General features: G+C 41.1%; 2 protein-coding genes across 12 annotated transcripts in view; one reads left to right on the top strand and one right to left on the bottom strand.

Moving 5' to 3' along the window:
* Nucleotides 1-7,769, top strand: part of LOC118400820 (neuron navigator 2-like) — a 151,738-nt gene extending 143,969 nt beyond the window's left edge. For all 11 annotated transcript variants that reach the window (XM_052474745.1, XM_052474747.1, XM_052474739.1 and 8 more), the window contains 6 exons: nt 2,779-2,933; nt 3,065-3,136; nt 3,367-3,563; nt 3,803-3,921; nt 5,462-5,665; nt 5,952-7,769. In XM_052474745.1, the coding sequence (XP_052330705.1) occupies nt 2,779-2,933; nt 3,065-3,136; nt 3,367-3,563; nt 3,803-3,921; nt 5,462-5,665; nt 5,952-6,086 (882 nt within the window). In that variant the 3' untranslated portion in view covers nt 6,087-7,769. The remainder of the gene's footprint in view (nt 1-2,778; nt 2,934-3,064; nt 3,137-3,366; nt 3,564-3,802; nt 3,922-5,461; nt 5,666-5,951) is intronic.
* A 675-nt stretch (nt 7,770-8,444) lies between these two features.
* On the bottom strand, nt 8,445-12,682 carry LOC118401003 (homeobox protein DBX1-B-like). The gene is made up of 4 exons (XM_035798096.2): nt 12,156-12,682; nt 11,868-11,972; nt 9,354-9,556; nt 8,445-9,193 (listed from the first exon to the last, which is right to left on the bottom strand). The coding sequence occupies exons 1-4, from the start codon at nt 12,520-12,522 to the stop codon at nt 8,885-8,887; spliced, it is 984 nt and encodes a 327-aa protein (XP_035653989.1). The 5' UTR covers nt 12,523-12,682; the 3' UTR covers nt 8,445-8,884.
* Nucleotides 12,683-13,022: the final 340 nt, after the last annotated feature.

Below are 13,022 nucleotides of genomic sequence, written 5' to 3'. Positions count from 1 at the left end.
ACGGCAGGCAGTCTCAGGGTCGGGGCAGGCAGAAACGTCAAAACCGGGAAAAACATGTAAACAGGAACTAGAACAGACAGGAGCAAAGGGGAAAATGCTGGTGTGTTTCCCGAAACAAAATGAACTGGCAACAGACAATCGGAGAACACAGGTATAAATATGCTGGGGATAAATGGGGAAGATGGGTGACAACTGGAGGGAGGTGGAGACAAGCACAAAGACAGGTGAAACAGATCAAGGTGTGACACTAGATAACCCAAATGAGCCTCTAATGTAATGTTAACTTTAGCCTGCACACTAACATGAAGTTAATGTAGCAAGCTAGCTAGCTAATAATATATTGTTTTTGATAATTTTATAAATGTATTTATTATCTTGTAAATATAAATATGTTCTCCCACTACCTCCATTTTCTGGGTCCTAAGAAAAACAAAATAATGGGAAATCTTCCCGATGTTTTTGGTGGTAGCAAAATGCAGCCAGCTAGTGATGGGATGATTGATACCGGAGCTCTGATGCCATTTTCAAAGCATACTGATTCGACACAACATAGCAATGCTTGTATCAAAGCAAAGATTATGGATTTCCTGACCAGATGCATGTCTCTCCGCCCTAACAATGGAAGTCGTTGTCTGCAAAGCGGCACTGTGGGCTGTTCAGCTCCTGCCTGTCCTTTCTTTGGATTGGCTGGGTGCATCTCATTATTGTAATACCATCAACCGTCTGTAATTAAATAGCGAGAGATGCTATGCTACGAGCCTCATGTCATGAATATGCTGAGACAACTCCCGATATTTTCTCACAGTTGCCAGGATGTCAGGTGTCCAACTTATGTCGGTACTCGTAACAACTTCAGCATTACGAAACTTCTATTCCATCAAATAAACCTCATGTAGCAAATAGGCCTGTGGTTTTACACTGTGGTGCCGGTGCTTTTTTGATGCAAAGTTGCCTTCAAACACTGACCTCTACTGGACACTTTATTTACACATTTAGTTACATTTCTTCCCTTTTATAGCACCTGAACGGTAGCTCAGCAGGTAGGGACGGGGATTTGGGATCAGACACCAGCATTGGCACAAAATATAATAATTTGTTATAATAGTTTATTAGTTTAGCCTCTTTCGTCTTCAGCATCCTAAATAATGAACCAGGAAGAAAAAAGGTCAACCTGGATGTGGTATTCCTATCCATTGCTCCATGACGTATTGATGGGCGCAATGGGAAAACAAGTCTATGTAAACATCAAACATGTTGATATTTATTCCTGACCAGCAGATGTCACTAATATGCACTGTGAGAAAAGCTCAGAGTAATGAACCGTTTATTCGGCACAATTTGGGAAATGGGTGCAATTGCGGCCCACATTTCGGGGCGTTCCTGCATATTGGCAACTCCTCTTTATACTTCTATTGGTAAATTTTTTTGTTAGAACAGGCGGAAGGCGGGGGCGCTCCGGTAAGGTAGATGGCTGTAATGCACAATAACGTTGGATGCCAGCAGCCGATCAACCCCACAGGAGAAGGGGCTGGGGTGACAGCAGTACCTAGCCTCTGCAGGATCGGTGTGTCCCCCACGGGACGGTTGAGCTAACGTGCACTAATGTGATTAGCATAAGGTTGTAAGTAACAAGGACATTTCCCAGGACATAGACGTATCTGAAATGGGCAGAAAGCTTAAATGATTGTTAATCTAACTGCACTGTCCAATTTACAGTAGCTATTACAGTGAAAGAATACCATGCTATTGTTTGAGGACAGTGCACAGTTATGAACTTGAAACTGTATTAATAAACTAATTAGGCACATTTGGGCAGACTTGAAACAACATTTTGAACATAAATGCAATGATTCATTGGATCAGTCTAAAACTTTGCAAATTCACTGCTACCATTTAGTGGCCAAAACCTAAACTGTTCCTAATGGAATAATACATTGTGGCCTTTATCTTGCATTTCAAAAATAATTTTACCAGATCTAATGTGTTATATTCTCCTACATTAATTTCAAATTCCCACAAACTTCAAAGGGTTTCCTTTCAAATGGTATCAGTTTGATTTTGGTATGTAATTTTAGGCGAAAATTTTAGGTGAAAATTTAAAAAAAGGGTCCGATCCTTAAGAGGCTAGCTAGCCGTACACCGGTAGACAGTGTCGTTCACATGTTTTCCAGCACTTCTGTTAACGACGGCGAGAACAGCTGTTCGGCAGGTGGGAGAAAAGGACACTGTGTGCTAGCTTAGCCAGCTAGTCCTAAGGAGGACTTTGGTACACAGCACGCGGGAGCCGGGGGGCGACACTGTGTGCTATCTAACTAGTAAGAGTTCATGCAGGAACCAATGGGATACTCAAGGGGGGTGGAGGTATTCATGAAGAAACCAATGGGATGCTCGAGGGGAGGCGTTCTTGCAGATACAGGAATGCCCACATGCAGGAACACCCCAAATTGCGGGCTGCAGTTGCACACTATTGGAATTTCATGAAAGCCCCAAAGGGTTCACAAAGCCTCGGTTTCCCATCACTACAGCCAGCCATGTGGAAGATTGGAGGACACACAGGGCACCAAAGTTCCAGCAGACTGACTCTGGTCTTCCAGCATGGAGCCTGGTGTGATTGCTCGGTGATTTGTGAAGCACATGCAACCCCTCTATAGATTAAATGCTTGATATGTCATTAGTAATGTACTGTGGTATTTTAGAGGCTGTATGGGGAATCATTTTGTGGTTCATGTGAAATGATTAACTGTACTGTCTTTGTAAACTCTTCTCTCTGGTGTCCAGGAGCTGCGTCAGTACCTGTCTAACCTGGCTGACCATTGCAACAGTACGAGTCATGGGGTAGACATGCCCCTGGTGGTAGTACTGGACAACCTGCACAACGTCAGCTCTCTAGGAGAGGTCTTCAATGGCCTGCTCAGCTGCAAGCACCATCGATGGTCAGTACACACAGACACACACACACAGAGACACACAGACACACAGGCTCGCATGCACACAGGTGCACACACTCACACAGTGTTTATTTGCTTGTTCTGAATTTTAAATGTATTGCCTTGTTTGTTCCCAGTCCTTATATCATTGGAACAATGAACCAGGCTACATCATCCACTCCCAACCTGCAGCTACATCATAACTTCAGGTACATCATATCTATAATGTGTTACTGTCTTTTTTTCAGTTACAAGATAATGTTATTTGATGTCATCTCTATTCTGAAATGTAAAATGTAATTGCTGTGTTATGTAGCCGCCACAAGAGGGCGGTATTTAAATAGTGATATGTCCTCTGCCTAACCCTCGTTTGAGGTCTGTTTGAACAGTAACTGATAACCCTCTCTGCTGTTGTCTGTTTCCTGTGTGTCCTCTCTAGGTGGGTGCTGTGTGCCAACCACACTGAGCCAGTGAAGGGCTTCCTGGGTCGGTTCCTGAGGAGGAGGCTGATGGAGACGGAGATCAGCAGCCGGCAGCGCAACGCTGAGCTGGTGAGGATCATCGAGTGGATCCCTACTGTCTGGCATCACCTCAACCGCTTCCTAGAGTCCCACAGCTCCTCGGATGTCACCATTGGTAAGATTCAAAGGAAATCACATTCATCTTCTTATTTTCTCCTTTTGTTAATACATTACCATGTTTTTTTACATTATGATTTAAGAAATAGATTAATAGACTATACTTGAATGAACACATACTTTTCAATTGTATATTTGAGATTTGTCAATAAAGAATATATATAAGGGACAAGATTGAAGGTTCTATGGAATGAAAGGGATGTTTTGTTGACATATGTCTGTCTCTCTTCCTCCCAGGGCCCCGCCTCTTCCTGTCTTGTCCCATGGATGTGGAGGGATCCAGAGTGTGGTTCACAGATCTGTGGAACTATTCCATCATTCCCTACATGCTGGAGGCTGTCCGAGAGGGGCTGCAGGTACAATGACATAACGTTTGAAATGTGGCATCAATTTACATTTGTAGTAGCTCTATCCCTTTTAATAATGGTTCGTAAACGAACGCACGGACACAGAGAGATACTACATAGAGTACGTACAGTGCCTTCAGAAAGTATTGACACCCCTTGACTTTTTCCACATTTTGTTGTGTTACAGCCTGAATTTAAAATGTATTCAATGTAGATGATTTTGTCATTGGTCTACACACAATACCCCATTCTGTTTTTCAAAATGCTTACGAATGAATTCAAAATGAAAAGTTGAAATGTTATCTGTAATGTCCCTCAGTTGAGCAGTGAATTTCAAACACAGATTCAAACACAAAAACCAGGGAGGTTTTCCAATCCCTCACAAAGAAGGGTACCTATTGGTAGATACATTTTTTTAAAGAAGACATTGAATATCCCTTTGAGCATGGTGAAGTTATTAATTACACTTTGGATGGTGTATCAATACACCCAGGCACTACAAAGATACAGGCGTCCTTCCTAACTCAGTTGCCGAAGAGGAAGCAAACCGCTCAGGGATTTCACCATGAGGCCAATGGTGACTTTAAAACAGTTCCAGAGTTTAATGGCTGTGATGGGAGAAAACTGAGGATTGATCTACAACACTGTGTTTACTCCACAATACTAACCTAAATGACAGTGAAAAGAAGGAAGCCTGTACAGAATCAAATATTCCAAAACATACATCATGTTTGCGAAAAGGCACTGCAAAATATGTTCCAAAGGAATTCACTTATTTTCCTGAATACAAAGGGAAAGGTATTTTTTTCTTCATTTTTGTACTTTTACCCCCTTTTTCTCCCTAATTTCGTAATATCCAATTGGTAGTTGCATTGGTTGTCCCATCACTGCAACTCCCCTACAGACTCGGGAGGAAATTCCCTACAAATCCTAGAGGAAAACCTGTTTCAGTCTACTTTCCACCAGACAATGGGAGAGGAATTCAACTTTCAGCAGGACAACAACCTAAAACACAAGGCCAAACTGGAGTTGCTTACCAAGAAGACAGTGAATGTTCCTGGGTGGCCAAGTTACAATTTTGACTTAAATCTGTTTGACAATCTATGGCATGACCTGAAAATGGTTGTCTAGCAATGATCAACAACCAATTTGACAGAGTTTGAAGATTTTAGAAAATAATAATGGGCAAATGTTGCATAATTCAGGTGTGGAAAGCTCTTAGAGACTTACCTAGAAAGGCACACTGCCAAAGGTGATTCTAACATGTATTGACTCAGGTGGTTGAATACTTATCTAATCAAGATATATTACTGTTTAACATTTGTTACAGATGTTCTGATTTTTCTTCCACTTTGACATTACAGAGTATTTTGTGCAGATTGCTGTCAAAAGCTGACAATGAAATCCATTTTAATCCCACTTTGTAACACAACAAAAAGTCAAGGGGTGTGAATACTTTCTGAAGGCACTGTTTATAATAAGCTGACACACACTTACTGTTCTTAATGAACATCACTGAGCAGTTATTATGAGTCTGTCCATCCTCCAGATGTATGGGAGGAGAGCTCCTTGGGAGGATCCAGCACGGTGGGTGATGGAGAGCTACCCCTGGGCAGCCAGCCCCCTGCAGCACGAATGGCCTCAGCTGCTGCAGCTCCGGCCAGAGGACGTGGGCTTCGATGGATACTCCATCTCCAAAGATGGCTGTCCCAGAAAACAGCTTCCCCAGGGATGCACAGACAGAGACCCCCTGGTACGTTGATACAAGTCTTACACCTCCTGTTAACTTTTCTGACAACCTTTAACCTAAATAGTTGGACTTGGAAATAATCAAGAAAGTATGTTTGGTATGGCATTACACAATAATCCTGTATGTGATGATGGTCTGTATGAACAAAGGTTTGACTTGATATTTGTATCCAAGAACATACTCTTTAAAGGCACCCACTTGACAGACTATCTGCGGCTTTATGTTTAGCATGAGTGTCTCTATGTAGGCGACAAGCTATCTGACCTCTGACCTCTATACATCTCCACAGATGAACATGCTGATGAGGTTGAAGGAGGCAGCTCACTGCTCCGGCAGCACTCAGAGTTACGACAGCGACTCCAACAGCAACCAGGATCCCCATGAAGACAACATGCTGAACTCACCACGGGAGTACACACTATGAGTCTCCCTCTGTCAGCTAGTACTCACTCTGGGACACATCCTAAATGAACATACCTTTTGCGTTAATCATCCATTGATATGAGGTTCAATGTTCGGTCATGTATTTCAAGTTAGAATTTGACCTCTGCGATTTCATGTCTTTAGGCAGTCAGAGCATCTTATATACCAGTTGGAACTCACTATTTACACTGTGTACTGATACATAAGAGAATAAATAGATGTACTGGGTGCAGGTAACCCGAGATGGAAATCCCAGTCGAAGTTCAATAGCCTGAATAATTTCACCTCAGTATTTCTACTGTGTTCAGCATTTATTAGGAGTCTGTTTACAGTCACAGACAAAGACACAGCCATATAGAATGAATGACGTAGTTTATGAGAGATCAAACCAGTTGCCTTGACTGTGACCTAATCTAGGCTATAGCTATGTGGTCCAAACTGAGTAGCAAAAACTGTACATACGGTCACTCAGCTTCACAGAGCTTGACCTGTGTGCATTTTCTTAGTGAAGAGACATCTTTTTGGTGCTTAACTTTCAAATGATGCCTTGCTGCCTTTATTAACAACGGAGGTCACATGCATTGACAATGCCTTTGATATACTTGATTTCTATAGAGGCGGTGCAAAGTTTAGGGGCTGCTAACTTGCTCGTACTTTGATGAAAATGACTCCACATCGTTTATGTGCAGCTAGCTGGTAGCGAGAAGGTCTAGGCTTTTGTTTTGGATATCTTGAAATCAGTGATACTTTTCGGATTGTTGGTGCTCTCCTGAGGAAGATGAGAACTTTACACCTCGTGAGCGTTTCAAACAGTATCCCAAAAGCACTTGTTTGTCTTTTGTTCAGCTCTAGACAGAGCTCCATCCCTGCATGAAATGTTCCAACACGGTGTTTCCCTGTATAGAGACGTATTGGACATGTAGACCCACATCTGAAAGGTCTCTGGCTAGAAAAGGATCAGAGCGACTGCATGGCTTTGAGACGGAGGCTGGCGTGTCTAGTCGCTCACTCTGAAGAATTAGCACCGGTTCTATTTGCGTCCAGTGTTAATGGAATCCTCGGAGTTGCTGTATTGGAGTAACTAGGCTTTATTCCCTCATAAAATGGAGTATTCTCAGAGCAGCTTACTCTACTACGAGGTACCACTTTGGTTGCTCCCCCTCACAATGTCCCCATTATCTGTCAGTGGTGTTGCTATTCATCCCATGAGTGTTCTTAGTAACAAATTATTTTCAACATTAATTTGGAACTTTCGACTGAAACCAAAACAGTTTACTTGTATTTTTAAGTATTGTCAAGATTTGTATTGCAGGTACATTGATCTGTGAATATTTTGCTGCAAGGTTGGAATTTTCACTAGCATATCTTGCTGGACTGTTTCTTGGTTTCTTGGTCCCACACAGTTAGGATGTTGGAATGATGTGAAAGGTATGCTATTGAATCTAGTGGTTGATAATTGATGAGTTGTTTGAATTTTGTTTATGCACATTTTTATTTTGTAATGTGAAGATGTATATATTTGATCATGAATCCCACGTTTTCAAGACATTTTCTGTACATCTTTTACTAAACTACGGAGTCATGTGTGTAGGCCTACAGTTAGGTTTCCTCCAAAGGTTGTTCCTTTTTCTATAAGAGTGAACAACTATGAGACTGTGAGAATAAATCTGGTCACAACACGGTACTTTCAATCTTTCATATTTTTTATTCATAGAGAAATCAATAAACCAGTGTTTATTTATTAAGTTGTTTTAAATGGTTAAAGTTTTATTTGACCTCACCTGGTTTTAAATATTGTTCAGCGATGTTCAGTGTGTTGAACTCATTTCAATTGTCTCAACTCAGTAGCATTGTTGGAAATAATGTAATAATGGGCTGTTATTGTTTAGGCTACCTATGTGACTGACGTCCTGGTGTATAGCCCTATACTGGGGTGGCAGGTAGTCTAGTGGTTAGAGTGTTGGACTAGTAACTGAAAGGTTGTGAGATCAAATCCCTGAGCTGACAAGGTACAAATCTGTCATTCTGCCCCTGAACAAGGCATTTAACCCACTGTTTGTTCTTAGTCTGTCATTGAAATTAAGAATTTGTTCTAAACTGACTTGCTTAGTTAAATGAAAATACCTGTAGAAGTGTGTAAAACCCAGATGGAGAGTTTTTCATTCTCATTTCTAAGGCAATAGAAGACACTGCACTCTCTCTGACACGCTTGTCTTTCTTATAAGAAAAGCAAAAAAAGCAGTGACAAGCCTTATTAAACATGGTTTACTTGTTATAGTGGGAATATAATGAAACTATTTTAAGTGTTATTCTGGTTGTTGTACCATTGTCAAGAAAGCAGCAGTTGTTCTTTACATTTTAGTTTTATTTGAAAAAATACTCTCAAAAGTACAACATTTAAACAAAGCATACAAATAATATATTTATTTTTTAAGTTATAGATTTAACATCTACATAGATGAAAAGCAATGCATCTAATATAAGCCTTTAAATCAGGTATAATCCTCTTGATATAAAAGTGGCCCTTACAAAATATGGTACAAATAGCAAAAGCTGCAAGAATACATCTAATTTACTAAGTGAATCCCTTAATAAGCACTGAAATATCTACCACAACCAATATGGCCCCTACATGTATGTATAGGGATAGGTGAATTGGTAATATCACGGACAAATAATATACTCAAATCAAAGGATGTGTGGATCTAATTTGGGTAATAATGTCTATATATACAATATATGCAACAATATATGTGATCCAACAACGTTATACAAACATAACGTGTGTATTATTCATAATTAAGACACTGTAATCTCTTCCTCCTCTGATTCTGAAAAGTCGGAGTGCTTGCTGGAGTTGCAAGGCGAAGAGAGATGCGACTCCACACTGTTCAAAAGTTCGCGCTCTGATGGAGAGCGGCAGAAGGCCGCGCGCGGGCTGTACGCGTCTACCTCCTCCTCGCAAGACTTCTTCCCGACGTCACTGAGGTCCGGGTGGGGGTTCATTTTAGTCGGAAGGGTTTGCTCCCGGCAACCTCCGGACGACAACAACTCCCTCTCTTTGCAATTACGCCATTTCATTCTTCGGTTTTGGAACCAGATTTTCACCTTGAAAAACACCTTAAATATTATAAGGCTATCTAGTCATGGTTTATTCTAATAATATTATAACATGCCAGTAATCCAAATATACATAACATGAATATTTTACATTGATGTGGGTCTTATTCACTTAGGCTACTGGTTGTTTTTGTTTTATTATTTTTACCTGTGAGTCTTTAAGCACAAGTTTTGCAGCCAACTTCTTTCTGTCTGGTTTGCTGATGTATTTCTGTTTCTGAAACATTTTCTCCAGGGCTTTGCGCTGGACATCAGAGAACACTGCCCGTCGTAGCATCCCCCTCCTGGGCTTTCCTCTTGCAGCCAGCGGCCATGAAAATGTACCGGGGATAGGAACCACTGAAGAGGATGCTAAAAGAAAAAAACATACCATTAGCTTTGCGTCGTGTCATTCCAGGTCCTTCTGTAGCTCAGTTGGTAGAGCATGGCGCTTGTAATGCCAGGGTAGTGGGTTCGATTCCCGGGACCACCCATACGTAGAATGTATGCACACATGACTGTAAGTCGCTTTGGATAAAAGCGTCTGCTAAATGGCATATATTATATATTAAATGCACACATAGGCTAACAAAGTAACAAAGTAGCCTAGCCTTCTTTTTTTCAGGGAGTGGGTGGAGGGGATAAACGTGCATAAAAGCGAATTCGTTCGTAGTCTAAAGCAAAGTCTCTCGAAGTCTATAAATATTGACGGGTTTTTTGTTCTTAAATGCAGTCCGTCTGAATGAATTGGCACGAAGCAGCTAATTAGCACATTGCTTGGTCCCTTATAGCATTGGTATGGTAAAAAGGCATATCCCTTTCGAAAGCCCCAATGAAAGATAGAGGGGCTGATGAAGCGTGAACGGTAATTGTGTAGTAATGAACTAACTGAAAAAGGCTTAGGACAGGACACTAAAGCCATATATTACTGCCACAAAAGAGATTTAAACTTTCAAACTAAACACAACCGCATGCCTAGATCATCTGGCCCCGGTTTCCCAATAGCGATTCCAATGGCTTACCCTCTAATAAAGCACTAGCCTAAATCACAGATTTGGCACATAATTGCGCACATGTTGTTACACATCATTAAATATATTGAGGCAGATATTTACATAGCCTATGATACAGTAGCCTACAATTGCCAAAATATAACTAAATAGATTGAACATGATATTGATTTCAAAAGTCAACTATTGGGGAAAAAAATAGGCCTATGTAGCCTACTGTTTTATATTTGAATGCAGTCCCCTCTGTTTTCAAGTGTTTTAAGTCTATTTTTATCCTACGCGTGTTTGTAACAACTGCAAAGACATTGGCTAATTTGTAATTGTAGGCAACATCGTTCTGAAGTTATCGGTGGTCACAGAGAGACAGATACTGTAGGGCCTACACATCTTGATATGTTTATTGGGAATCGGCTGTATATCAAGTGACGCGAAGGGCAAAAAGCATCTAAAGACGCTCTTAGCTGTTCTACATGGTCTGATGCAGTCGGTAAATAACGAGCGTTTTCAATTGCAACTTTAGTAGGCCTATAACGATGGTTTTGGGGAAACAGCTCAGATATTTAGGGCTCTATTCAATCTGTATCGCTGAAGCGTTACAGATTGCGCCACATGGGCTACATTTAAAAGTAATTTCCTATTGAGCCGACATATGCAGCTTTTACCGTGAATGCTGTCTCAGCCAACACGGGAACATTGCCATTACATTTCAATCACGCTGTAACGCTTAACTTCTGTGATACGGATTGAATTACAGCCCTTAGCGATGCTCCTACAAAGGTTCTAACGATTAACTAAGCCTTAAAAATGTTTTTAGGAAATTGGGTCCAGGAGAATAGCCTAGTGATGGCTGGGTCCTATTTTTGTCCCATCATTGTCATCAAATCAACACAAAAAGCTAGTCATAAGGCTGAAGTTGTTTTATTGCTCTCAAAAGAAGTCTTCTTAACACAGATCTGTACCTTATAGCGTAGCCATTTTAGATTATTCTTATCACTATCTTTATTGTTGACTTCAAAAGCCAAAGGATGTGTGAATTCACTATAGCTATTCTTAATCTTTAAATATATAACACCTAGCATTGTAGCATTAGCTAGCCCGTCATTATATTTGAACTACATTACTCCAGGATCCTGTGCCATTTACTGTTTGCTAACTTTAGATTTCTCACAACAGCACTATGCATAAACATGCATAACACTCTATGTGGTCTTGTGAGAATATTGAAATAGTGAATAGCCTCTAATGGGGAATTAGTCCATGACTGGTAAATGCCTATCAACAGCATGTTTAAGTCAAGTGTGGCTTCCCGGAGGGAGCTGACCAATTGGTCATGGTGCTGAAAGCTTTGTGAGTTATCAGTAGCTAAGTTCACTGGCTCGGTGGGAAAAAGAAGCAATGAAGAGACGCCAGCAGCTTCCTTGTGAGAGGGGATCCGCCTCAAATTTAGACCATGACAATTGCGGCTAATTTGTAGATTAGGGGGATTGATGCAAAATGTCAGCACTGCTAAATAGGGCATCAAATTGGCGAGACTGATTCCACGGAGTTCTACGGCTCCCAACCTCTGAACTAATTATTGTATTCTCCTTAGGTTCAACTAATAAAGGCAGATTGTTATTAGGTTCAACAACATCAGCTGAATACATGGGCATGACAGGGTTAAGTGGATTTACCTGGAAAATATGATGCTCTGATGAAGGGATGAAACGAACAGTCAAAATATGGCAGAGGGAAGGCTTTTGTGTGCATAGCATGATGCATTAAACGTGGAGACGATGCTGTGATTCAAAATGAAAGAAACATTTACATTAATTGTCTGTCATTTCGTTTCGTTCAATCATATAGACAAAATATACATCATCTCCATGCATTTGCATAAATTCAAAGCAGCTCGCCTGTTTGTAGGCTAAATTCACTCTTAACAATTTTTACATTAGCCTATACTTTCGCAATAATCTTACCGTTTCTCGTTGATGGTGCTAGGATGGCATTAACTCCAAACTTCAGATAGTTAGGGTCGTGGTTGATGGAGAGTGCGGTCTGAGGAGAACCCGTCCTTGTCTGTGCTAAAGTGGAGGTGACAGCTTGGTGAGTGTGATGACTGCAGGTCAGCGTGGTGGCTCCTGATGCCAGGGGAGACAAGCTGGGTGAGGGAATCGTCCGGTGGAAGTAGCTCACCGGCCGACTGATCCGCAACAGGTCCTCCACCAAAAAGCTCGAGTGGACGGGGAAAGCTGAATGCAAGGACTGGGGCAGAGAGAGACCCGCCGGCGGTCGAAGAAGACTTGGGCATATAGCGGGAGGCGCAAGTGCATTAGGGAACATCATTGCTCAGTTTGGATGGGTAAAGGAAAAGTAATTGTAAAGAGCCCTTTCTCACTAAAGGAGTTTCCCCTCGCCTATAGGATCCAAGTGGAAAGACTCACAGTTCTCTTCTGGCCCTTCCCTTTAGAGGAAGGGTTTTATAGTGGACCTTTACCAAAGCCCTTTCGAAACTGACAGCCTAACAATGAAGTTCAACAAAGTTCTCGACGTGAATTTCTTTCAGGGGAAATTCAGTGCCTCCTGATTGGTCCGAATAAACAATTTATGATTGGATTAGACTTCATAAGCAAAGACTAGACAATGTCCTATAACAAAGAAAGTGTAGTCATCCGTTTTACATATACTTACCCCTCTGGTATAACTTTCACTGTGATAATGGTGGCAGCACACACAAACTAATAAAACATGTTATTTTTAAAGGACTCCAAAACAACGTTAGTCTGTGAATAGAGGGTTTATTAAAAAATATCTATTCAATTAATTTGAGCACCTAACTGCATAAT

Source organism: Oncorhynchus keta, chromosome 22 (genome assembly GCF_023373465.1).
Source record: "Oncorhynchus keta strain PuntledgeMale-10-30-2019 chromosome 22, Oket_V2, whole genome shotgun sequence".
Taxonomy (NCBI): Eukaryota; Metazoa; Chordata; class Actinopteri; order Salmoniformes; family Salmonidae; genus Oncorhynchus; species Oncorhynchus keta.
Note: the sequence above shows the minus strand (reverse complement) of the source record. Positions and strands in the feature narration are given on the sequence as shown.

Bases quoted from the DNA above. Each gene is read 5' to 3' on its own strand.
- LOC118401003 (XM_035798096.2), bottom strand. From the start codon at position 12,522: ATGATGTTCCCTAATGCACTTGCGCCTCCCGCTATATGCCCAAGTCTT. The intron at 9,557-11,867 runs GTAAATCCACTT...TTTTTCTTTTAG, and splicing joins CAGAGCATCATATTTTCCAG to CATCCTCTTCAGTGGTTCCT. The intron at 9,194-9,353 runs GTAAAAATAATA...GTGTTTTTCAAG, and splicing joins TTGTGCTTAAAGACTCACAG to GTGAAAATCTGGTTCCAAAA.